The 25,052-nt window shown below is 57.0% G+C and overlaps 2 protein-coding genes and 1 long non-coding RNA gene across 20 annotated transcripts in view; 2 read left to right on the top strand and 1 right to left on the bottom strand.

The window, feature by feature from the left end:
* Window positions 1-8,484, top strand: part of CIT (citron rho-interacting serine/threonine kinase) — a 180,927-nt gene extending 172,443 nt beyond the window's left edge. For 9 of the 18 annotated variants that reach the window (XM_051826609.3, XM_089323264.1, XM_089323265.1 and 6 more), the window contains 2 exons: window positions 3,690-3,993; window positions 6,096-8,484. In XM_051826609.3, coding sequence (XP_051682569.3) covers window positions 3,690-3,993; window positions 6,096-6,128 — 337 coding nt within the window. In that variant the 3' untranslated portion in view covers window positions 6,129-8,484. Of the gene's footprint in view, window positions 1-3,689; window positions 3,994-6,031 lie in introns of all 18 variants that reach the window. The other 9 variants (XM_089323271.1, XM_089323268.1, XM_089323269.1 and 6 more) reach the window with 3 other exon arrangements.
* A 4,839-nt stretch (window positions 8,485-13,323) lies between these two features.
* PRKAB1 (protein kinase AMP-activated non-catalytic subunit beta 1) lies at window positions 13,324-23,800 on the bottom strand. The gene is made up of 7 exons (XM_002719800.6): window positions 23,401-23,800; window positions 21,140-21,303; window positions 20,171-20,264; window positions 19,835-19,949; window positions 17,795-17,928; window positions 14,621-14,689; window positions 13,324-14,428 (listed from the first exon to the last, which is right to left on the bottom strand). Exons 1-7 carry the CDS (start codon window positions 23,557-23,559, stop codon window positions 14,351-14,353), a joined length of 813 nt encoding a protein of 270 aa, XP_002719846.1. The 5' UTR covers window positions 23,560-23,800; the 3' UTR covers window positions 13,324-14,350.
* A 104-nt stretch (window positions 23,801-23,904) lies between these two features.
* Window positions 23,905-24,834, top strand: LOC149119847 (uncharacterized). The gene is made up of 2 exons (XR_016227241.1): window positions 23,905-24,042; window positions 24,718-24,834. It is a non-coding gene; the product is annotated as an uncharacterized LOC149119847 (long non-coding RNA).
* Window positions 24,835-25,052: the final 218 nt, after the last annotated feature.

The following is a 25,052-nucleotide window of genomic DNA, read 5'->3' as shown; positions in this document are numbered from 1 at the left end:
CAGATGCTTAACCTGCTAAGACTGTTGGCCCCTCGGCCTCACTTTAACTTGCTTAACTGTTCCTTTATCGAGGGGTGTTTGGGTCACTTCCGGTCTTTGGCTGTGACCGTGTGTCCTTTTGCATGTGGAGGCATCGGCTGCATGGGCGATGGCGGACGTGCATTTGTCATTCTGAGAGATGTGCCTGGGTTTTCTCCCTGGAGCTGCACGCATTTGGAATCCCACCAGCGTATGAGGAAGCGGGACTGGCCTTGTGTTGACGTGGAGGGCCAGGAGCCAGATCCCAGCTGATGTGTGGGGAGTTGGAGATGTCGGTCTGCGAAACAAAGCCCGGGATTGCTTAACCTAGGGGAGCAGTAGAGTGAGCTAGGATTCTGCTGGCCCTACCTGTGCTCTCAGTTACATGGGCCTCCTCCCATGGGCTAGGCCAGGGATGTGGAGGTGACAGAGGTACTACCCTCACTCACTCTCTCTTTTTTTTTTTTTTTAAGTTTATTCATTTATTTGAAAGGCAAATTACAGAGAGGGACAGGCAGAGGAAGAGAGAGAGTGGGTCTGAGAGAAGAGATCTTCTAGCTGTTGGTTCACTCCCCAAATGGCTGCAATGACCAGGGATGGGCCAGGCCAGAGCCAGGAGCCTGGAACTCCATTTGGGTCCCCAGGGCCCAAGCACTTGGGGCGTCTTCCTTTGCTTTCCCAGGCACAATAGGGAGCTGGATCGGAAGTAGAGCAGCCAGGATACGAACCAGTGCCCATATGGGGTTCTGGCATGTCATAGGTGGTGGCTCATCCCACTGCACCTCTGTACCAGCCCCTGTCTACACTCTGAAGGGGCTCATGGTTTGGTGAAGGAACCAAATCTAATCTTACAGAATACTTAGGTCTTGAAAGAGGCAGTCGCAAACTTCGTATTTTGAGGCTACATCCTAGTGAATAGTCTCTCTGCTGTTGTGAACGCTGTAGGAATTAATGAGCCGCACATGGTTGGTCAGGGCGTCTTACTCCCAGGACTCCTCTGTCTGGGCTCTGCCTCCGAGGGGCTCCGCCTGGGGATGGCTCGATCTCCCAAGTCTGCCAGAAACCAAGCGTTATAATTAGGTTGCTGCCCTCTGCTTGGCCTCACCAGTCAGGTGGCCAGGCCTTGCGTCTGTGACTTTGTGACCTCTTGGCGAGGAATGGCTTATTCTGGCTGAAAATGGTTCCAGCAGGGGTGGCAGGGGGTAGAAGTAATGCATTTGCTTTCCTGCTGTTGCCAGGCGTGACTGCAAAGTCAGTTTGTGAAGTCTTCAGTTGTCCCCTGGCTTCTAGAACTGTCTGTGCTTCTGACCACTCTGGGCAGGTCGGCTTGTCTGGTTGGGGTTCACTGCAGGCCTCATTTTCCTGGTCTGTTTAGCAGAGCAGGAAATGCAACTCTGCAGAAAACATAAAATTGATCAGTCCCGAGGCAGTCCCGAGATGGAAGGCTCGGCTCCCCGTGACGGGCACTTCCTTTCTTCACGAGGATCTCGGCTGACGTCCTGAACGGCCCTCCCGGGCCAGCCTTCCTCCCCGGGGCAGACCGCTGCCTCCCGCTTGCTGTGTGCTGGCTTCCTGCGGACACACCTCGTAGTTCCTCTGCCGTTAAATAGGCTTACCGTGGCCCCCGCTACGTGGCATTTCTTTTCATTTGTCTTCGGTGTCTCAAAGCTGTGTGGCTAGACGCGAATCTAATCCTCGATTTCAAGAAGTTCGCATCTGAGTTATCTCAGACAAGCGTTCCGGTCTCCTGAGCCTTCGTTCTGTGGGCCTGCACAGCTAGAGTGGCCTGGGGAGCTGTTCTCGGCACGCTGACTGCCAATAGGATCGTCTCCGCTGGGCAGACTCCTCGGCTCCCTGGAGCAGGGACTGGCAGGCTCTCTCTGTGAAGGTCCAGGCGGGCCACGCCTTCAGTACTGCGGTCCTCTGGTCTCTTGTCTCGGCTCTCAGTCCCGTTGTCACAGTGCAAAGGCAGCACAGACAGTGTATAACCAGGTGGGCGTGGCAGTGTGCCAATAAAACTTTATTGACTAAAGCAGGTGTCTGCCGGCATTTGGCCCTCCAGGAGCCTCTCCTTCCCAGCAGGCCGGGTCTTTGATGCACATTGCTTTTCAGTAATGGGCGTTAACAAGAGAAGTTTCGATAGAGCAGGACAAATGCTTGAAGAAAAAAGTCAAATTGATAAAATGTTAACCTCTTCCAAAGACAGCGATTTAACTGTCAAGGACTAAGACTGGGCTCTGGGAAAAGCGGTGGTGCTCTCCAGGAGTTCTGAAGACAGGACCTGCTATAAGATGGTAGTGCAAAACCCCAAGCCCTAGCGTGTGAGCATGCAACTTTGTTGAGAACATGAGAGCAAAAAGAAGTTGGTATGCAATTTGTATTTGTTTCATTTTTAGATTTGGCATGTGAGTGCATTGTAATTTGGGTTTTAGAAATATCTAGGGTAAAATAATAATTTTCTTGATTTCCAATTTTGATAAAACCCTGATCAATCAAATACACCTTCAGGTAACTTTCACTGTAAATGCTGGTCCCGTCTAAGTCGGTTGCCTTTTCCCAGCACCAATTATGTCAGGTAATGTGGGCCCCGTTGTTTCTCTGCTGAGCAGGGATGGGAGGGCGTTGACTCAGCAGATCAAAGTTCAGCTTCCACTGTACCACAGGACCTCAAAGATTGCATGGGGAAACAGGAATGGAAAGATAAGCTTATTTGGGTAAAAAAAAGTTTTGAATGCAATGTTTTTATAAGAGGCATTTCCCATGCATTTCTTGAAGGGCCCACGTTATCTCTTGGCCTTGCTACTTCAGAGAGATGGGGTCAGGGGCCTGGGTTTGCTGAAGTCTTCATTCACAGTGTCCAGGCCAGGCCTGGGTGGAGGGGGTAGATTGGTCCCAGGGAAAGCCCCTAGTGTTTTCATCTGTTTGATGATTAACCACTGACCTTGGGGCAAGGGACATATTTTGAGCCAGCTGTACTGTTGGGTCTGCTCTGCTGAGTTCCGTAAGGATATATCCCTATTGCCACGACTAAAAGTCATCAACTCTCTAAGCATCAGCATCAGATGCCACAAAGTGTCTTGGAAAGCCCCCTGGGTGGAGGGGGAGGTGACCGAACCCCTGGCCAGGAGGGGAACCCTATGGCAGCTGACCGTGAGCAGCACAGGCCTTCTCAAAACCACATCTTGCATGCAAGGTCCTCCCGGGTCATTGACTTCCGGGTGTCAGCAGGCTTAACCCCTTCCCTCTGAGCCTCCTGGGCTCCAGGGAATACTAGGTCAGTGGGATATAGCGTGGGGATTATGACGTCAGACTGCCCTGGGCTGCAATCCCAGCCCCGCCGCTCACCTGCTCGGGCGAGTCTGGGCCTCTCCACGGGCAGGCTCTGTGACTCTCCAGCCTGCAGGACGGTGGTCATGCTCGTCCGTCCCTAGCTCACAGAGCTGTCTGATCCTTTCCTGAGGCACATCAGGGACCGATGCCTGCTTGGGATGCCCTGCCGCAGGTGCTCACCGAGTCGGAGCTCTCACCCGGGCCAGATGCCTGGTGTGCTCCACCAAAATAAAGCAGGAATCTGAGCTCCAGGTGTCACCTCTGACCTCAGTGTGCAGGTTGGAGCAGGGGGCTGGCTGCTCAGAGAAGATTCTCAGCTCCCTGCCTCTTCTCATTGCCAGCAGCCCCAACAAGCGAGGCCCGCCGACGTACAACGAGCACATCACCAAGCGCGTGGCCTCCAGCCCGGCGCCACCCGAAGGCCCCAGCCACCCCCGAGAGCCAAGCACACCCCACCGCTACCGCGAGGGGCGGACAGAGCTGCGTAGAGACAAGTCTCCCGGCCGTCCCCTGGAGCGCGAGAAGTCCCCGGGCCGCATGCTGAGCACGCGGAGGGAGCGGTCCCCCGGGAGGCTGTTCGAAGACAGCAGCAGGGGCCGGCTGCCGGTGGGAGCCGTGAGGACCCCACTGTCCCAGGTTAACAAGGTAAGGCTCCCTCCGAGCCCGCGCGTCTGCCGCGGAGCCAGAGGAGGGGCTTGGGGCTCAGGGCTTGGGGCCTCTGTGACTGCACTTGAGGCTTTGTGAGGTGTATGAGACCAGGAAGAAAACATACTTCATTGTAGAAGAGGACTCCTACGCAAACAGATTACATGTGTGATTAAGTAGGCGGGGGGCCTGTGGGTGGGTCTAAAACCATGATGGCTACCCCAGGCAGATTGTTTCGTTCCCCCAGGGTGAGTGTTAGCAGCTTCTAGAGGTCTCCTGTCTACACCAGCAGATATAAGTGTCCACCAGGGGTCTTCGAAAAGTTCATGGAAAATATGTATTATTAAAAAAACTATGCATATATCTCAACATGTATTTTTATTTGAAAGTTATAAAAGCAGAGGATTCAAAAAATTTTTTTAAAAGATTTATTTATTTGAAAGTCAGAGTTGGAGACAGGGAGAGAGAGAGCGCACCCATCCACTGGTTCACTCCCCAAATGGCTGCAACAGCCAGAGTTGAGCCAAGCCAAAGCCAGGAGCCACGAGCTTCATCCGGGTCACCCACCTTAGGTGGCAGGGGCCCAAGCACTTGGGCCATCCTCCATTGCCTTTTCCAGGCCATCAGCAGAAAGCTGGATCAGAAGTGGAGCAGCCAGGATACAAACTGGCACCCATATGGGATGCTGGCATTGTGGGTTGCAGTTTTATCTGCTATACCACAACACTGGTCCTTCAAATTTTTTTGCAACAAAATAAAGTTGTTTTGTAATTGATTTTTTTCCCATTTTATTTGCAAGGCAAATCTTGCATCCACTGGTTCACCCCTGAAATGCCTAGAATAGCGGGGTTGGGTTGGGCCAGTCGAGGCTGAAGCTAGGAGTTGGAGACTCCGTCCAGGTCTCCCACGTGGGTGGCAGGGACCCCAGTACTTGAGCCATCACCTGCTGCCTCCCAGGTGTGCATTGGCAGGAAGCTGGATCAGAAGTGGAGCTGGGACTTGGACCCAGGCGCTCTGATACTGGATGTGGGCGTCTCAAGTGCTGTGCCAAGCGCCTGCCCCAAACTTAACCTTTAGTTTGATTTTTCAATGACCTTTTTGAAGTTTCCTTGTACTCTCCCTTTCTAAACACGAACGAGGGCAACCACACGAACTGCTCTGTGCTCCGCCTCTCACGCCCACCCAGTTCGTGTTCGTGTGTACCGATTTTTCCCCGGAAAGCCCCACAGAGACGGTGTCAGAGGCCACTGCCTGCAAGCACTTTGCATTTTTTGAAAACTAAATCACGTGCATGTATCATCCATGTAATTTGGGGTTGACAGCTGAGGAGGTGGGTGGATGTGTTGAAGACGAGGGGCTCCCGTGTGCAGGGGAGGCCAGCCAGTTCCCGGAGACCACTCTCAACAAGGGACTGATTTCCTGGGCGCCTTTACTGGTAGAAAGAGGAGAAGCCAGCCACGTGTTTTTTCTTATCCTTTTTTATTTTTTTAAAGATTTATTTATTTATTTAAGAGGTAGAGCTACAGTGAGAGGGAGAGGCAGAGAGAAATCTTCCTTCCGCTGGTTCACTCCCCAAATGACCGCAGTGGCCGGAGCTGCGCCGATCCAAAGCCAGGAACCAGGTGCCTTCTCCCGTCTCCCATGTGATTTGGGCCATCTTCTACTGCTTTCCCAGGCCATAGCAGAGAGCTGGATTGGAAGAGGGGCAGCCAGGACTAGAACCGGCGCCCACGTGGGATGCCAGCGCCGCGGCTGGAGGATTAACCTACTGCAGCATGGCACCGGCCCTCTTATTCTTTCTGATTTGCCAATAAAGCCATGTGTGTGTGCGCGCAGCAGAAGTCCACAGCGAGCTTCAGGGACTGCTCAGTGGCTTCCGCTCCCTGACTGAGCCCAAGCGACAGGGGCCAGCTCCGCGGGGCAGGACTCACGGCAGCCGCCGTGCGCTCCTGTGTGGACTGTGCAGAGTGAGCCCGGCAACCTCTGGGGTCCTGTGGGCTGGGATGGCTAAACCCCCCCCTCCTCGTTCTGTTCCTAGGTCTGGGACCAGTCTTCAGTATAAATCTCAGCCAGAAAAACCAACTCCTCATCTTAATCTGCAGGAAAATACCAAACACACCACGGAACTCCGCTGAAGGGGACCGCAGCGGCCGTCGGCTCAGCCGCCCCCGGCACAGCCGGGCCCAGACCCGCCTCGGCACGGACACCCGTCTCCCGGAGGTGCAGGTGGCTGTGGCTGCTCCTCGGCTCTTCCTGCAGTCATCTTTGCACTTTGTTACTCCTTCAAAGCATTCAGCAACTTTTGTAAAGCTTTAGCCTGTACCAGTTCATCAGAGGAAACCAACCGGGACGCCTCCTGACTACGACGTGGTTAGACTCCTAGTTAGCTGCTCTCAGATCGTAGGCTTGGTTGGTTTTTCTTTTGGTTTTGGTTTGTTTCCGTTTTTTTTTTTTTTTTTTTAAAGACCACGGAATTCTTAATAGATTTGAATAGCAATGTAATTCCTGTTGTAGTCCTTTTTAGCTAGATCCCACCATCAGGTCTTTGCCACTGGCACGCAGCGTAGAAGAGTCCCCGTCCGTTGGCTAGCACTCTAGTAGGCTCACTCTCGTTCAAGTCCATCCTCCTAGCTGGCCCTGTTTTCCCCAGGGCGAAACCGTAGCCGAATGTTTACTGTTCTCATTGCCTTTGACGGCCTCAATGACTTCCCCTCCCACCAGCTGAGAATGTACAGAGGTCAGCGGAGGTCAGCGGAGGTCAGCGGGCCTCAGCTCGCAGGCAGTGACTTGGGGCCAAGGGACCTCTACAGAGTTTTCCTTCCCTGCCCCTCAGCATCCTCCCCCAGCCTGCTCCCCACTCTCCATCGTAGCTGTGGCCAGGAAAGCATGCTAAAGACTGGCTGTGACGCCAGCGTTAACGGCTCTCGGGGTCGGGGGGGGGGACCGGGGACACCCACCTCCTGTCCGTGCGGGCGCTGGGGTGGGGAAGACCCCCCTCCCGGGAGTTGTGCATGGCGGTTCCCTGCATGTGCTGCCCCAGCCTGGCTGCCCCGGCCCGGGTCGCTCTGCCTGTATCAGCACCGCCCCATAGCATAGCCCCCGCCGACTCGAGACCCTCTGACCACTTTGCCAACTAAATGGCCACACCAAGCTGCAGTCTGTAGCACTGAACAAACAAAACACAAAACGCTCAAGCCTTACGACCAGAGAAGGATTTCAGCGAAGCACCACGTCACACTCGGCGCCCGCCCGCCCGCCACGCTCCCCTGCTGGCTCCCCCGCGGGCGCTCTGTTCACACACAGCCCAGCACGGTTCTACCCCAGGAAACTGTGACTTCTAGACGAGCCTTTCCCTAGGGCTAGATCTAAGACCAGGAGGTGGGAGGCAGAGCCGCAGCTCAACTCTCCCAGCCCCGCCGGGGCGGGAAGTCCTCCGGTGCAGTGCGGCTCCCACCCTCTCTCCCTCCCCTCCGGGAGGGTGTGGAATTCCTGGCAACCGGTACAGAACCAACCTAGAGGCTCTGCAGTTGGCAAGCTAACTAGCGGCCTTACTTCTGCCTTTAATCTCCCACAAGGCACCTCTTGCTTTGGATTCTCCATGACTCTCTTGGGCACGCCTCGTCCACCAAGGCGCACCCTAGGTGTAGGCTAAAAGGCAGACCTGTGTCCACCACAGCAGGCGAACATGACCGTGTTCTTAACCCGTGTGTCCGCAGTTCAGGTCGCTCTCCAGATTGCAACCTGGCCCAAACACTGGCTCCTTCCTGCTCGTCTCTTAACCTAAGTGCTTTTTTGTCTGAAACGCCCATGAACCTCCATGTTGTAGCGTCGCTGGCAGGTGTCCTGCTGTTGTGTCCCCTGTGTCGCTTGGTGTGTTCAGGGTCCCATCCCCGCCCCCAGCCCCCTCCCCCAGGGCAGATTGGACTGAATGTTGGCCGCAGTTTCTGTCTCTTGGTCCACAAGCGTTTGGAAGGGTCCCTGAGTTTGGTCTTTCAGTCTTGGCATTTCATTTAGGCGCTCCATGAGAAACGGGCAGCTGACGCCCTGACACTGTATATTGTGTGTTCCATCTGTGAAATGCTTCCCGCTATATAGAACTAGCTCAAAAGACTGTACATATTTACAAGAAACTTTATATTCGTAAAAAAACAAAAAAGGAAATTGAATTGGTTTCTACTTTTTTATTGTAAAAGGTGCATTTTTCAACACTTACTCTTGGTTTCGACGGTGGTAGTTGTGGCCAGCTGCCCTTCCCAGGAGCGGGGGAGCCCCGTGCGACCACCACGATGCCAGCAGGGAACACCGGGACACGAAACTGCGTCAGAAGCTTCTTAGCATAAGTAAGATTCTAGGTCCCCAGCAGTACAGGCTCTTTCCTCATTCCCTTTTTTATTCTGAGCGCAGAAGAGAACACAGGAACAGTTGGAGGACCCACCGTGAGAGGAACGGACCTTGTTGTGGAACAGTAGTGAAATAAAGCAATGATCTCCACCTGCTGGCTGCCCTGCAATCCTCTTTCCTTGAGAGGCCTTGAAAACGCTGCCTGGGGTCGGCGACGGCTCCCTGTGCGGGGAGACGGCCCCTTGGGGACCGGCTGGGACAGCCCTGTGGTGGTGGGTGCAGGGAGGTGGGCCCTTGGGGACCGGCTGGGACAGCCCTGTGGTGGTGGGTGCAGGGAGGCGGGCCCTTGGGGACCGGCTGGGACAGCCGCGTGGTGGTGGGCGCAGGGAGGCGGGCCCTTGGGGACCGGCTGGGACAGCCGCGTGGTGGTGGGCGCAGGGAGGCGGGCCCTTGGGGACCGGCTGGGACAGCCGCGTGGTGGTGGGCACAGGGAAGTGGGCCCTTGGGGACCGGCTGGGACAGCTGCGTGGTGGTGGGTGCAGGGAGCTGGCTCCACAGAGCAGGTTGGGACAGCCATGTGGTGGTGGGTGCAGGGAGGTGGGCCCTTGGGGACCAGCTGGGACAGCCGTGTGGTGGTGGACGCAGGGAGCCAGTTCCATGGGGCAGGCTGGGACAGCCGTGTGGTGGTGGACGCAGGGAGCCAGTTCCATGGGGCAGGCTGGGACAGCTGTGTGGTGGTGGGTGCAGCACAGGGAGGCAGGGAGGGCTGGGATAACCGCGTGGTGGTGGGCGCGGGGAGGCGGCCCCCCAGGTCGGGCTGGGGCAGCCTTGTGGTGGAGGGTTAGCACGCAGGCTGGTGTCCTGCAGTCAGATGGGGGGGGTGGGGTACGTTCTCTTCCGAAAGTGCGATGCTCGCAATGAATCATGAATTCACAGTCAGGGTCGTCTTATCGGCCTGACTGCAGACTGGGAAAGCGCGTAGCAGTCAGCAGGCATCTTGCAGAGACTACTCGGTGGGTGGCCCGGTTCTCCTGGGGTGCAGATAACTAGGAAAACGGGTCAGCGGCAGCGTTCTCTCGCCAGGCATGGTAAGGCCACTGAGGCTTTAATAATGTGCATTTCCTTTGGGGGAAGCAGTTGATTGAGGTAATTAAGAATCTCTGTACTTCAGTTTTTAACTAGATGAATAGTTAAGTCTGCAGGTAAATTTAAGATGAATATTTACGACTGCGAGGTAAGTCTTGTCAGTTTGTACTTTGTCATATAAACTTGCTTGAGCCAGATAAATATTGTTTTAGGCAAATTGTGACTTTTTTTTTTGGTTTGTTTCCTGTCACTTTTAGTCATTGATGTGTCTTTTTAAATTTTTATCTATTTGAGAGGCAAAGAGAGAGTTCGATTTGCTAGTTCTCGTCCCACATGCCCGCCTCGGCTGGGGCTGCAGCTGCGGCTGCCCACGCGCCTGGCAGGGTTCTCATCACTGGAGCCAGGGTTGTGCGCGGTAGCAGGAAGCTGAGCCAGGAACGGAACACAGGCGCTGCGCTGTGGGACGCTGGTACCCTAACCGCTAGGCTAAATGCCAGCCCCTGCTGTCTGATCTTGTAATGACATCATCCGTGGTTCAAACTGGACTTGGGTTGCCTCTGACATTGCTTGTGATGGGAACCATAGACAAGAGTTCTGTTCCTCTTTTCTGTTTTACCGTCGGGCATGACAATCCGCCCCAAGGTCAGAATTTTAAGAGGGAAAATAGGAAGCGAGATGCTGGCGCCTTTCTTTCTCTGAAACATTAGACAAATGCCCTTCCCTGACCACAAGCAGCCTTTTCCGTTATCGCCCTGAGGGTCCTCGGCCCCCGCACGCAGAGCACTCGGGAAGCTAAGCAGGCGCTGGCGTGGTTCTGACAGGTGCAGGGCAGCTTCTAAGGCCCAGCCCTCTGTGCTGCCCCGGCTCCTTCAGCACAGAACGAGCAGTCACATTTCCTGTGCTCACAACTTGGTCTTCACAGCAGGCTTCATTCCCGTGAAACCTCAGGGCTTGGACTTAGGCCGAAAAGAGACGTGTGCTCGCTGGGACGGGGCAGCTGCTTTGTCCCACCGCGCCCGCGTCTGTGATTGGCTCCAGGAAACGTTCCTGCAGACGGAAGTGGAGCATCAGGGAGCCCTGCAGGCGTGGGACAAGCCAAGCCTTCTGTCGCAATGCAGTGGTTGAATTGGCTTCTGAGCCCGGAGGGGAGGGGGTGGGGAACTTTTGCTTCCTCTTCCCCACAGGGCATCTGGCAATGTCTGGAGGCATTCATGGCTGCCACCACTGCTGTTGGTATCCAGTGGGTAGAGACCGGGGATGTTGCTGAACGTTCTACATTCTATGGTGCACAGGAACCCGCCCCCACTCCTCCCCCAAGTCACCAAGAATGGTCTGGTCCAAATAGCGTGGAGGTGAGACGCGTCGGCCTGTTCCCCTTGTTCTAGTTGACTTGCTTGGCCATGTAAAAACTATTCCTGGTGTCTGAGGCATGGGATTGTGGCTCAAGGCACTCGCTGTTTATATGAAAAAAGATGTTATCATTCGCCTAATCCAACGTTGATGTTTCCTTTGCCTGGCACTGGGGAGGGAGGCGGTGGAAGTGTAGAGGGGAGCACTCTGTTTACCCCTGAGTCTATCAATGATTAATGAACTCGGTTTGCCCTGGAGATGTTGTCAGAGGTGGAAGAAATAAATTTGAAACTAACTTTACTGCTGTACGGAACTCTGCTGCCTTCCAGAGCTTTGAAATAGGAACCTGGCTCCCAGTGTGCACATCTGGGCTGTGTTGTCTCCAGGTGCGATGGGTAAACTCAGCGTAGGGGGACAGTTTAGCAAGAACAGAAACCCCATTTCTCCTGGTTCCAGAGGCCGCTCTGGTCGTCTGGTGAGAGCCACTGTCTGCTTCCCACATGGTGCCCTGTTGCTGCCCCATCACCCAGAGGGAGGAGGCTATGCCCTCACGCAGTGGGAGCTGCCAGCGGCCTCTCTGTGAGGGTCTCCATCCCATCCCCCTGACATCTGGCCCTTGGAGGGGACACATTCAGACCCGAGCAGTGGTGGACCAGGTCCTGGCAGAACCGGTGCATGTGCAGAAGTGAACCACGCTCCCACACAAGCAGAGTGGAAGCTCACCTCCCCACTGAACGTGCAGGCTCTGCCCAGCCTCGGATGACACCACGGACACTGCCTTGGCCTTCCAAGTCATGCCGGTCTCCCAGCAAGGAGCCGGCACTCTTCCCTGCTCTGGTCTGCTGGTTTCCTGCTTGTGGCCACGTCCCATTCATGTTCTAAAGGCTTTGTGGCTCCCCGTGTGAAGCAAGAGTCCTTGGGGCTGAGTGCTAGTCCGACCCCTCCCATTTTTCAGGGGGGAGACCGGCTCCGAGAAGCCCTGTGATTGCTCGAGGTCACACCGCTGGAGGGTGACTGAGCTGGACCAACACTGCTCCTCTCCCCGCAGCGTCCGCTCTCGGGGCAGGGGCACGGCTGCAGAATGACCACGTCAGCTTGTGCACGCCATCAGCTTTCCCCACGCTTACACTGGGAGGAAGTGCCGGGGGCGGGGGAGGCAGCAGCCTGCCCAGGGCCCTCCTGGCTTTTCAGTAGTTTGGTACGTGCGGCTGTGGGTCCCACATCCATGGATCCGGCCAACCACGGGTGGAAAATATTTTTAAAAGGGAACTGCACCTGTACCACATGTGCTCTTTTTAGCAAATATTTCCATGGCATTTACGTCATGTAAGTAATCCAGAGGTGACTTAAAGTCCAGAGGGCCGTTACAGGTTATACCCAACGCCATGGTGCTTAGATGGGTGACCTGAGCCTCTCGGGAGCCCTGCAGCTGCCCTCCTGCAGCTCCCAGAACTGCATTTACCCCGCAGGGCTGTTCTACATTTTAGTCCTTCTCAGGTTTGTGTATAGGGTTCCAGGGGGGAAAATCTATCTTCATTCAAAAGCAATTTGAGTTAAGCTTTAACCAAGGAGCCGATAAAGGGAATGCTAATGGAGCAAGTGCTACCCGGGTCACGGGACATCCCAGCGTGACACGTGGCTTCTGCCCAGGTCCCACGGGACATCCCAGCATTGACACGTGGCTTCTGCCCGGGTCCCACGGGACATCCCAGTGTTGACGCGTGGCTTCTGCCCGGGTCCCACGGGACATCCCAGCGTTGACACGTGGCTTTGCCAGTGACACGGCAGCGCGGGCAGTTCTTTTCCCTTTGGTAAGCGAATTTCCGTTACTTTTGGCTCCCTGGGTGTGTGCTTCCACTTGGCTCTGTGGCAATCTTCCGAATCATAAGCGATTTCTGTTTGTGTGGCTTTTTGAAGAAAATGAAACCTTTTACCTCGACACACAAGTGCGGAGAATGCCGCCTGACCGCAGGTCCGCTGGTTTCTGGGTGTGCCTGCCCCCTGGCCACCACGGCAGCCGTCTCCCCAGGAGGGCTCCTACAGGGAGACAGGTCCTGAACCGGTTTGCACACTGGGTTTCTGGCCTCTTGCTGTTTCTGCCGGGGGCCGGGGCCGGCGGTTCCCTCTGCGCTCCCGCTGACAGTGCAGCACCTGGCATCACTGGGGCGGTCAGGGTGGACGGCCGATGGCCAGCGTGAGTGCCCTCCTGGTTACTCCCTGCTCGATGGGCCAGATGGCACACAGCCCCCTTTCCTGCTACTTTACCTAATGCAAACTGATGGCCAGGAAGGAAAGGCAGAAGGGGGTACCTGTAACCCCTCCGCCACTCTGGGGAGGACGGAGTCCTTTCCGACCGACTCCACGAGCATCCGGCGGCTCGCAAGCCAGGCCCACGATCGCAGGTTCCTGGAGCCAGAGGCAGCTGTGCTGTGCCGTGCCTGGTGACTTCAGGCTCCCAGGCAGTGTGGTGGACGTGCCCTACGCCCCTGCCGCGAGGATGGCGGTGCCAGTCTTCACGCAGCTCAGTAAAACCAGGCTCGGGTGCACGTCCAGTCATCTTTACAAAGTTTATTCAAACGTATGCCAAGGTGACAATAATTCAGTGTTTGGAAAACGAGAACAAAAAGGGGGATCCAGACTCAGATTTCCCAGTCAGCCCTGGGAACCAGGGCGCCCGTTCCTCCCTCTCCCAGGGGAAACCGGGGGATGCGCGCTCAGTGAGAGGACCTGAGCGGGGTACGCGTGCGGCACCGCCCTGCACGCGGAGCCGAGTCTGACGGGGCCGCTGTGCCCTACAGGGTGTTTCCCAGACAAGCCCCCTGCAGGCGGCTCTCAGCGTCCCACCCCTTGAACAAGCAACGGCTACTGCTGCGGGCCCGTCTGCCAACCAGGGGCCCGGGGACACGGGCTTCCGCAGTCTTCACGCCGCCGCCGCCGCCACTGGAATGGAGAGCCGGGCGGCGTCCCAGCCTGGCGCCGCCTTCTGCGCGCAGGTTACTGCAGTGCAGTTCCCGCGGCCTGGACTCCGGCTCTGGTGACTGAAACGTGACCAAGGGCTGTGCGGTCGGCCGCCCTGGTTAAAGAAGTTCTTAGTGCACAGTGAGAGACGACTTAACGCTTCATCTAGAAATCAGATGGCTTTGAAATCCGACAGACCACACTCCCCGGAGCAGAGGAGCCGGCGTATTGCTTTGATTTCGAAGGACAGCAAGGCTGCCACCGCACTCACTGTGCGCTCCACGGCGGGGGCGAGCAAGTGGCCTTGCGTGGGGGAGTGGAAACTGTGGCTTCCGCCCGTGCTTCCAAGTGCGGTCCGGCAAGGCGGCCGGCGTTCAGTCTGGGCTCCAGGAGGCTCTCGGTGAGCAGGGGAGAGGCCACGTGTTCGGGGCCGCTGCCGGGCAGTGCTGCAGAGCCCCGCGCGGAGCCCCCGAGGCTGCGGCACGGGAGGCCATGGGGGCCGGGGCTCTTCAGGGGCTGCAGGGCCCGGCCGAACCTCCAGGGAGCACAGGGCAGCTGTGAAAGGTCTCGGAGATCGTGCGCCCCCTCCTGGGGAGCGCGCGTGGGGCCCGCCTCCGGCTCTTCATATGGGCTTGTACAGCAGGGTGGTGACGTACTTTTTCTTGTACCGGTGGGTCGCACTAAGCACCATCACTCCATCCTAAGGAAGACGCGAGAATTATGGAAGGCAGCACTGAGGTGGGGCTCACAGCTCAGCCCGTGAGGACTGTCAAGAGGCTTCACAACGGGAAAGCCCTGGACCCACGCACACCCGAGCTGGAGCAGGCGCGTCAGGAGCTGGACCCTGGCCCAGGTACCTCTGCAACAAGGGTCCTCTGGGCACGGCCATTACCTTGATGGAGAGTGCGTAGAGGTGGTTCAGCATGACGTGGTTGGGCTCAGGGAGCAAGGCCGGGTCACACTGTGAGGGGAGAGAGGCGGGTGTGAGTGCTCATGCCGTGGACATCAAGAGGATGCCGTGTTTTCGCAGCCTGTGCAAGCCGGCCAGTGAGGTGGGGAGTGGTGCTCCCGCCACCTGCTGTGTGCTCTGGCCAGGCTTTCCCTGGGCCTCTCCGTGTGGGCCCCGTTCCGTCCTAAGAGGCGCAGGCAGGGACACAGGAGCAGTCCGCTGGGAGCACGACAGCACCCACACACACAACGTGCGTACCACTCCCGGGCAGCGGCTGTCCGGCTCGTGGAAGACCCGTGACCTTGGAGGAGGAAAGCATCGGCAGCGACGCCCATTCAGGCTCACGCAGGACCCGCGCTTAGTGGTGCCACTGATTTTTAAGAGAAGCCGGAAACCTGGATTTCTTTCTGTAAACTTCTAACTTTAAGGTTAATTCAAGTAATAATAATTTAAAAAGGTATCATTTTGTCAACAGATCCCCAGCAGGTGCTTGTAGGGAGACGGTGCAGCGTTAGCGGGGGAGCACAGGACCGCCCACCTGCCTGCTCTTGGTGCCGTCTCAGCCGCTCACTATGGCCCTGAAAGGCTTTCTTCTTAACTTTAAGCTGAACTGTGTCTACAGGGAACGGGCACTCAGCCTCACGGTTAGGACATCTGTGCTGCCGCGTGGAGCTTGGGTTTGAGCCCAGCTCCAGCTCCTGACGCCAGCTTCCTGCTAGTGCAGACCCTGGGGGCAGCCGCGACGGCTCAGGTGCCTGGACGCCTGCCCGCCGTGCAGAGCTGCGTGACCGACCAGCTCCGGCTTCAGCCTGGCTCAGCCCCCGCTGCTGAGCATTTAGGGAAAGAACCAGCGGCTGGGACCTGTTTTGCATTTCCAATAGTCACTTTCCTTTAGAAAAGTGTGTATGAGCACTTACTCTGTATGACATGTTGTGAAATACTTGTCTGATCTACTCTTCATGTACTGCTGGTACAGCCCCTGTGGAAGTTCCTGAATCTGAAAGAGCCACCGTCGGCCCAGCAGACACTGTGTGTGTATCCACAGGGAAGACAGTCGTATGTCAGGACATCTGCACTCCTATTCCTCACTGCACTACTCACAACAGCTACGCTAACCAACCCGAGGGCCCATCAGTGATGAATATACTACTACAGTGGAACAGTGAAGAAGGAAATCCTGTCCCTCGTGACGACACGAATGAACCCAGAAGCCACTGTTTAAAGAAATAACCCAGGCACAGAAGATGCTGCCTGTCTCCCGTCTATGTGCAAACTAGACAGCTCCGTCAAGCAGAGGGCAGTGGTGCTGGTGACGAGATGCTAGTCAGCGGGCTTGTCAGGAGGGATGAATTCAAGATCTGCTGTGGGGCTGGCACTGTGATGGACGAGGTTAACCCGCTGCCTGCAGCACCTGCATCCCGTATGGGCACCGGTTCGAGTCCCAGCTGCGGCGTTTCTGACCCAGCTAGCTCCCTGTGGATGCAGCTGGGAAGGCAGCAGAAGATGGCACAGGTGCTTGGGCCCCTGCACCCATGCAGGAGACCGAGATGAAGCTCCTGGCTCACTGGCCCAGCCCTGGCTGCTGCAGCCATGTGGGGAGGATCCTGCAGATGGAAGAGCTCTGCCTTTCACATCAATTAATTATAAAAACACGATCTGGTGTCCTGCCTGGTGACTGCAGTTGGTATCACATGCTCAGAGAGCAGATGAAGTGTTCTCCCTGGGACTTGACTTCTGGTCCCGTTTCCCTTCCTAAAATGGGGGTAAATGCCACTTAATCCACAGGGCTGCTGAAGCCAGGATGCGTGAGGAGCACGCAGGCTGGTCCAGGGCACAGCAAACAGCAGCCATTTCGCACTGTAACTGCAACCAAGGTTTCTGAGCGCTCAGTGCTGCCTCGGACACGGGGGCCTGAGCCTTTCTCCCGGTCCACATGCCAGCATCAGTATCCGCCAGAGCAGGCAGCTAGTGCTGCTCCCTTTACCAGGAGGTGGGGAAACAGAAGTCAAACTCCAGTCCTGGCTGAGAAGGGCACTGGGAGCCGGCTAACCTACAAACCTTTGTAAAATTGATTATGAAGCTTGATGTCCCTGCGTTCTGCACCCAGCGCCTGCTTGCCACACTGCCAGTTTCAGGCAGTGGTCCTCGCCACTGGCTGCCTCTTGGCCTACACAGGGCTGACCCAGCTGTCTGGCCATCCCTAGTGTGCTGAGAAAGGGGGGGTCCCACTGGGGCAGGGTAATACACCCCGAGACCCTCCCCTGGCGGCCAGCAGGGATCTCTGTGGGGTGCCTGCGCAGGACGGCCAGCTCAGCTCAGCACATGCTTGGGCGGCATGGTCACTTCAGCACCTGCTGTGGTTTCAATGGGTGTCCCTCAGAGCGCACGTGTTTGAAACTTAACCTCAACACAACAGTGCTGGGATGTGGGGCCTAATAAGAGCTGCCAAGGCCAGGAGACCGGCCTGCAGGAAGGGATTAGTATTAACAGAGGGGGAGAGGGCCCCTGACAGTGGATTGGCTCTCGCCTTCCCACCTTCTGCCCTGGGATGACAACACAGGCGTCCATGCCAGAGGCTGGCTCCGTGCTCCTGGCCTCCCAGCTTCGCCCTCTGCAAGCCACCCAGTCTCACAGGCAGTGCAGCAGTAGCTACTCCTACAACCCCTCGAGCACACCTCTCAGCCGCTGCCCTGGGTCAAGCCCGAGGGCCAGGTGGACTGGGCGATGGCCGCCTGTCGGCTTCCGGGAACACACTTGTTTGCACGCACCGTCAGCAGCCCAGGGGAGAGGAGGGGCCCCTTACCCAAACTGTGATCCAGGAGCACTGATAGTTCTGGAAGCAATTTAGTGACTGAAGGTACATTCCAGAACGTGGGGGCCAGAGGCAGAGCGTCCCTGCACGGCTTCCTCGGCGGGGTGTGAGTGTGTGTGTGTGTGTGTGTGTAACCACTGGCTAGCAGCCCCTGCACGGCTTCCTCAGTGGGGTGTGTGCGTGTGTGCGTCTAGCCGCTGGCTAGCAGCCCCGGCCGTCAGGCGGGCTGGGTGGCCGACACTGCGTTCCTTCAGCAGTTGCTGTGTGCACGGTGGGCAGAGGGGAGCAGACGCCCACATACTCACGGAAATGCCGGTGTCCTTGTTCAGGATGACCTGCAGCAGGTGTGGAGGGAGAATGGGCGGAGCTTTAAACCGCTCCTCTGGCTTGGACACATAGGGCTCCTGATGGTAGGGTCCCGGCGGGGAACTGGACAGCTCTGTTGGGAGACGGTGACAGCACATCTGTTGAAAATCGCAAGCTCTGGGGGCAGCCTCATTTAATCTATGGCGTTGTCACCTAGTTTTCCTCAATTCAGACTTTGATTCCCTCGACAGTTCTACGTACAGGCTCCGAGGATAAACAGAGGGGATGAAGAAGCCCTCTGGAAGGTGGGTGACTGGCAAAAAGCTCAGCAGTGAACTCAGATGGCCTGGGGAAGACGGGCGGCAGTGAACTCAGATGGCCTGGGGAAGACGGGGCGGCGAAGCCGGCGAGTCTCGGTCAGACTAATGAGGCGGCCGCTCCCAGTCACCCAGCCCAGTAACGCTGCCACCTCGCTTCAGGCTGGGCTGGCAAAGGATACAGAGCTAAGGCTTCGAGAGAGGATTAAGTGGCTCAGCACAAGCTATGCGCATCACCAGTCACGATGGAATAGAAGATAAAGCTGCCTGCTTACCCAGAGGCAGTGGAGAAAAACGGGTTATGTAAGGCATGGCACATTTCAAACAAAAAATAAAACCCAAAACTGAAAACCCGATTTCTAAAGGCTCTTTGATTCTATCACACTCAAGTTCCTGCCAAAGCCCTTGCCTGAGTCTCCTGATTGTACAGATATGTTAAGAAGCTTCCAGAAGTGTGGTGTTCACGTTAGAAGGAGCTCGCTCAGTGAGGTCTGGCCAGCTGCGAGGGGCCGAGTCCCCACCCTCATTTCCAAGGGGACAGGCCCCCCCCGCACCTGACCCGGTCCCATCACAGCAGGACCCTGAGAAGAGCCGGAAGGAGTACAGACGGAGCATCAGGAAGGTGCCCAATGAGAGCCTCCATTGGCTCGGCAGCAGCGAGGGGCCGTGTTCCCACCCAGCTGTGATGGGCACAGCAGCCTGATGTTTAGAGTCACCAGCAGGTGGGAGGGTGTTTGGATTCTCTCCCTCCCCGGATTCCTATCTATGTGAAAAACAAAAGCAACTCAGCTCTCTAGAAGATTAGTTAGCGATCCGGATAAAACAACCTACTTTTGAATCCCGAGGTCCCACTTGGCAGCCTGACCTGTCAGCTGCTGGTGACGCTGAGAGATCCTGGTGGCAGAACCTCCGGGCCCAGCTGAGCAACGAGAGGCGTCCTATCAACTACCTGAACCTGTCACCTGCGACTGCCAGACGCACCCCGGGGAGCCTTTTCACGGCCTCCTGTGGGATCCGGGCACCGTCCACAGCGTCCCCCCCCCCCCCCCCCGAAAGGACAGGGAGCGCTGACACCTGGATTACAACGTGTATCTCTTCCCCTGAATTGAACTTGACAGAGCCTGGGTAGTTCCTTCCGGGGGGCTGGGTAGAAAGCAATTCATCTACCCCTCAAGGCTTCAGACTCCTGGGAGGTGGGCAAGTTCTGCCAGGAGTGTGTCGAGCAGGCTCCTGGAAGGAGTGCTGTGTAGCCTGCTTCCTGTGAGCCGCCTCCGGCCCTTGTCAGGGGGCCTGGCAGGTGCTAATGGAGCACACAGGTGATGGCCACGATCACTGAGGTGTCCGCTTATCACCTGTCAGGCTGCAGTCCTCCAGGCAGTGCAGGCGGGAAGTGAGCCAGCAGGCCTACCAGCGCTGGCTCCTCACCGACCCCACGTCTCTCTCCAGGGCCTCCTCGGCGCTGCCCCTAGCATGAGTGCAAGCTCTGGTCCTGTTCCATTACCTGCTGTCTGGGGAGAGACAGACCCCCCGCATGTCTGAGAAGACCTGTGCCATGACTTTCAGCTCCCGAGGGGGCAAATTTCAACAACCTGACTTGCCAGAGTCAGGGGTGAGTCTGGGGTTCCGCAGGGAGCTACACACAAGAGCCGGAGCCAGGAAGCACATCTGGAACCCGCAGAGCCCCGCCCGCGCGCGTGTGGAATAGAGCGGCTGTGTTCGTACCAGACACATCGGAGCACTTTTGGGAGTCCACCATTAAAGCATCAAATACTTCGAAGTCCGTCTTCTTCACCTGAATGACGTTGTTAACCGTGCCAAGCTGGCTGGTCACTACTGGCTGGGGAGAGACAGAGGCAGAATCATGAGGGGAGGGCTGTGAGTCACTCTGCCGAGGACTTGGGGTTCCTGGCTGGCCACCCTGCTCGTCCCGGTCACACGGGCCCGCAGTCTGACAGCGGCTCTGCTGCCTAGCCCAGACCACACGGGCATGTTTTGTATGGGGCAAAGGAACCCGCCCGCGAGCCCTGGGGAAGGGGGCGCGCTGGAGAGGAAGGGTACCTCCGAAGGGTCGTGTGTCCACTGCCCATCCACAAAGAACTTGTACTGATGCTCTCCTTCCGGCAGATCCAGGATGGCTACAAAGTTATTGTGGCTGCAAGGAAAAAGGAACCAGAGCTTTTCACCTGCCTGGGCCACTCCAAGGCTCCCTTGTCAAACCAGCCGCGGAACGACACCAGAAGGCTGCGCGGGAAGCCCAGAGCCGAGCTGCAGGGCGCCGCAGAGGCTGGGGGCAGCGGCAGCACGGGCCTCCCGGGAAACTCGCTCTGCTCAAATACTAGGAACCACGCTCCTGACCCAAAAGGTCAACAAACAGGCACTCGCGTTCTCCAGCGTGGCGGCCCTGGACGCCCAGGACGGCGACACAAGGTAAACAGGAAGCTGTCTCATTTTGCTTTGTGCCATTTGCCTCGGGCGGGAGAGGGGATCGATTTAATAGGACATAAACATTCTCTAAAGAAACTTGCAAAACTACTAAAAAAATTTAAAAAGGTCCCAGGGCACTAGTGTCACCCAGCGTTGCTCCTGACTCGGGCTGCTGACAGACGCACGCGGCCCCGGGCGACAACCAGGAGGACCCAGCCGGGCACCTCATCCCCAGCGCTCAGCAACGCTGATGCGTTCTCAGGACGACCTGAGACAGGAGTCCGGGCCAGGTTCCTGGGAACGCGTCACCCCTGCTGACGAGGCCCGCGCGGCCCCTACCTTCCAAACGAAACGCGATCCTGGGACCCAAGGTCGGAAGGGACCACAGGGATCCCCTGCTGCAAACTCCCAGCCCAGCGCTCCGCCCACCCCGCCAGGTGACCAGGTGATGTCCGGGACGCCAGCGGGCGGGTCCTCCAGCACAGGCGCTGTGGGAGTCACCCCTGTGAGGCCGTGAGGAGGGTTTCTCCTCCTCGTGCCCTTTCCTGGTCGCCTGCAGCCATGTCTCGGCTCCCGGCACACGCAGGCAGCGCCCGGCGTTACCTTCTGGTGAGGGGCAGCTTGCTCCAGTTGTTGAAGGACCCAGAGAGGTACACTTCCTTCCCGCCTCCCGTCCACCGGAACACCGTCGGCCGGGCCTGGGCGGGGGCTTTGTCGTTCACCTCCAGATCGTGCTGCCAGGCCAGGAACTCCTCCTTCTCGGGGGCCTGGAAGCAGAGCGTGTGTCGCGGGATAGGAGGTCAATGAGCTCCCGGCCAGTGCAGCCTGAAGAGGCGCTGCCATGACCCTGTAGTCGGCTGGCCGTGCCTCAGTTTCCCCACCAGCACCACGGAGATGAAAACATTCCTAAGGTTGTTGGGAAGACTGAGGCGGACAGTCCACGTGGAAATGTCCTGCCGAGTGACCGACAGGACGTGCGGAAGCGCCTCCTACCCAGCACTGTGTCCCTCACTAGCAGAGAGGCCACCTGTGGGGCTGGCGCAGTGGGGCACCGTGTTAGCCACTGCCCGTGACACGGTGGATCCATGTGGCGTCCCGTACCTGAGCACTGGCTCCACTCCACAGGCCCACTGCTCTGCCTCTAGTCCAGCTCCCTGCTAATGCGCCGGGCAAGGCGGCAGAGGGTGGCCCAAGTACTCGGGCCCCTGCCACCCATCTGGCAGACCTGGATGGAGCTTCTGGCTCCTGGCTTGGGCCTGGCCCAAATCAGGCCGTTGCAGCCATTTGGGAATAAACCAGAGGACGGAAGCTCTCTCTCAGCCTTTCAGATAAAGAACTTTTCTTTTTTAAAAAGGAGCTCTGCATTAGAACTCCAGGGGAAAGTATCAGATATGCTTGGAAAACTGCTTAATAAACGTCATTTTCCTCCCTTCGTTAAACAAGACTGGAACTATGTGAACATAAGTGAGGGATCATTCCAGAACCGGTCAGTTTGAAAATCGGCAGATCCAGACTTTGAGGAAGGGAAAGACTATTCACTGGCAGGAACATTGTCCTGGTGCTGGTGAGAAGAGATACTAAATAAGACATTACGATGAAGTGTAACGTCCAGTGTAAGTGTTGTGTAACTGAAGTGTTCTGGCCTAAGAGAGACATAAACACATCCAGCTCTGGGAGAAATAAATAAAGGATGTTTAAACAAAGTTTCCTGGCCAGACGCCAAGACCTTTTCAAAGGGCAGTAGCTGGAGGAGGGGACAGGCTTTTGGGGCGTCCAGCAGGCCTTTGGCGCCTGAGCTTATCTGCAAGATGCATGTGTCTACGGAATTCTAACAAGACCTGTGGGTTAAAGAATGCCAGACCAGAACCACAGTGCAGGGAGGATGTGACGCCCACAGCCCCCACGGTGAACAGGTGTGGTTAAATCTGCTGCATGATTCCAGGCAGTTACAATGTATGCTCCCCAGATCTGCTACACAGGTGGACCGCAACACCAGCACTTCTGGCACAAAGCTATGGTGTCTTCAATAGCCTTGCTGGGGTCCCGTGTACTTCTGGGGGAAGGGACGTTAAGTCAACACGGTTCCAAAGTTCAGGTTGCAGGCAGCTTTCTGGAAATGCAACAAGTTCAGGAAACAAGGTCCAAGCACAGGATGGAGGGCCAGGTAACAGCAGATCTTCCTAGTCAGACCCCCAACTAAGATCTGAGGGTGTGAGACGGTGTCAGCACCCAGCCCAACAATGGAGGGAAAAAGTGAGTCAATCGTGTGCAGGTGCATACTAACAGGGTCCCCTTCATCCTCTCTACTCCGTCCCTTTAAGGAATGAGTTCTCAGGCGATGGACAGGATCATGGCTTTGGTGGGAGAGGAGGACCCGCTGGGCTCGTCACAAAGCAGACCGTCCCAGGGGATCCGATGCGGCCTGCCAAGAGGTGTGCTTTGGCCCGCTTCCAATACTGAATCCCAGACACAACACAAGGGCGCCCACCCACCGCCACCTCCCAGAGCCCGCGTTCCACCGCCGGACGCCGCCGGGGCCTGCGCCCGGCCGTTCTTCCTTCTGCTTCCACGTGTGCCCTGATCCACGCCCCCCCCCCACCTCCCCAAAGCGGACCGCACAGCCCCCAGACCCACTCCTACGACGGGCCGGGCTGCCTGCGGGGCACGCAGGACTTCCCGAAGCCGTGAGACTAATTACACCTGGGAGAAACGCGGCCGGCCGGGGCTCACTTCCCGCCGGCGCGACGCCCTGAATTAATTAGGAGCTGGAAACTGTCCCCCGAGCGGCCTGCGGTGCAGCGCCAAGGGAGCGGCCCCCTCCCTCGGGGCCGCGCCCCCCTGCCCGCGCCCCCCGAGCCGCGCACCTTGATCTCCTCCGAGTGGAAGAGGTCGGCGTCCTCGGGGCCGTCCATCAGGATCTTGGGCCTGTCCCCGTCCTTGGCGCCCCCCGAGCTGTCCCTGCGGGGCGTCTTGTGGCCGCCGTGCCGCTCCAGCGCGGCGCGCTCACTGCTCGTGTTGCCCATGGCGGGGGTCTGCGGGGCCACGGGGAAGCCGAGCCGGGTGGCACTCCCCTCGAGTCCGGGGAAGGGTCGGGAGGTGCCTGGAGCGGGATCGCCAGGCTGCGCGAGGTTTCGCAGTCGCGCCTCCCCTGCGCCCGGACCTTACAAGCGGGAAGATTAGCCGGCACTATCCTGACAACTCCCCCAACCCCTCAGCCACTTCCGCTTCCGGCGACTCCGCCCCACAACGGGGGAGGCTGTGGCGGGCGCAGCCCGGGGCTAACTCGTCGTCACTTCCGCTTCCGGCGATGGCTGGCTTCCGTGGGCTTCAGAGCCGCGCAGTCGCAGTCGGCCGCACGGGGGGCCCGACCCAGCGTGAGGCCGTGGAGGGCCGGCAGGGGGCGCACCAGTGCACCGGCGGCCTGGGCCACTCTACCTGCGCTGGAGAGAGCGATGCCAATGGATGTACTAGGCCGCCTTCTCTGGTGCCACCCTGTACGGCTAAAGGTGCAAAAGTCTGATTAAGAAACCGCCCTTTGCTTAAAGCCCCTTGGTGCCGTGGCTGTTAACGCTTTAGGATGCATTAGACTCATTTTGCTAGAAGTTTCTTCCTTCTAGTAGCTCGAGGGCTACAAAAGAGAACTTTTATTAAATTCAGTGCGTAGGCTTTTACAGATTTATTTATTTATTTGAAAGTCAGATGGGGGGGGGCAGAGAAAGAGATCTGCCATCCGTTGGTCACTCCTCAGGTGGCCACAATGGCCAGGGCTGGGCCAGGCCAAAGCCAGGAGCCAGGGGCGTCATCCCAGTCACCCACGTGGGTGGAGGGGCCCAAGGACTTGGGCCATCCTCTGCTGCTTTTCCCAGGCCATTAGTAGGGAGCTGGGTGGGAAGTGGAGCAGCCCAGACGAGAACCGGTGCCCGCATGGGATGCCAGTATTGCAGGCAGCGTCTTTATCCTCTACTCCACAATGACGGCCCCAGTGCGTAGGTTTTTGATGAGTAATTTTGCAAAGGCATGATTAGCATTTGTCATTTACTACAGAACGTGGGTCAGCAAAGAGTATGCACGTATGACCCTTCAATATTCTAATCTCATTGCCTTATTTTTGTTTTTTGTATATTTCACACAATACCTCACCGGACCTGGTTGTGCGTTTTGTTCACTGAACATCTGTTTAGTACCTACAAAGTCCCGATGTTGTGGCAAGGAAATGGGAAACACAGATGATCAAGACGAAGTCTTCTAGAGTGGGCAGCTTCTCTCAAAATAATAATAATAAAGAAAAAAGCACCTTCGTTTTTCCGATTTTACCGCTGGGAACCCATCTACAGAAATATCACACAAGGAACTATAGCTGAGCCGGTTCATTGGCCACACCAGCTCTGAGAGCATAGTAAGTGTAAGAGGCACATTATTTTTTTTTTACATTAAACATTATTAATTTTTTTACATTCTAATCTCTTGAAATTGGATATTTCTTAGAATTGGTGCCATCTTAGATACGAAGAAATAA

Source organism: Oryctolagus cuniculus, chromosome 21, assembly GCF_051225735.1.
Source record: "Oryctolagus cuniculus isolate XC-2025 breed Fujian yellow rabbit chromosome 21, ASM5122573v1, whole genome shotgun sequence".
Taxonomy (NCBI): domain Eukaryota; kingdom Metazoa; phylum Chordata; class Mammalia; order Lagomorpha; family Leporidae; genus Oryctolagus; species Oryctolagus cuniculus.
This window is presented reverse-complemented; position numbering and strand designations above follow the sequence as displayed.

Bases quoted from the DNA above. Each gene is read 5' to 3' on its own strand.
- PRKAB1 (XM_002719800.6), bottom strand. From the start codon at position 23,559: ATGGGCAACACGAGCAGTGAGCGCGCCGCGCTGGAGCGGCACGGCGGC. The intron at 20,265-21,139 runs GTAACGCCGGGC...TTTTCCTTGCAG, and splicing joins AAGCTGCCCCTCACCAGAAG to CCACAATAACTTTGTAGCCA. The intron at 19,950-20,170 runs GTACCCTTCCTC...GTCTCTCCCCAG, and splicing joins GGACACACGACCCTTCGGAG to CCAGTAGTGACCAGCCAGCT.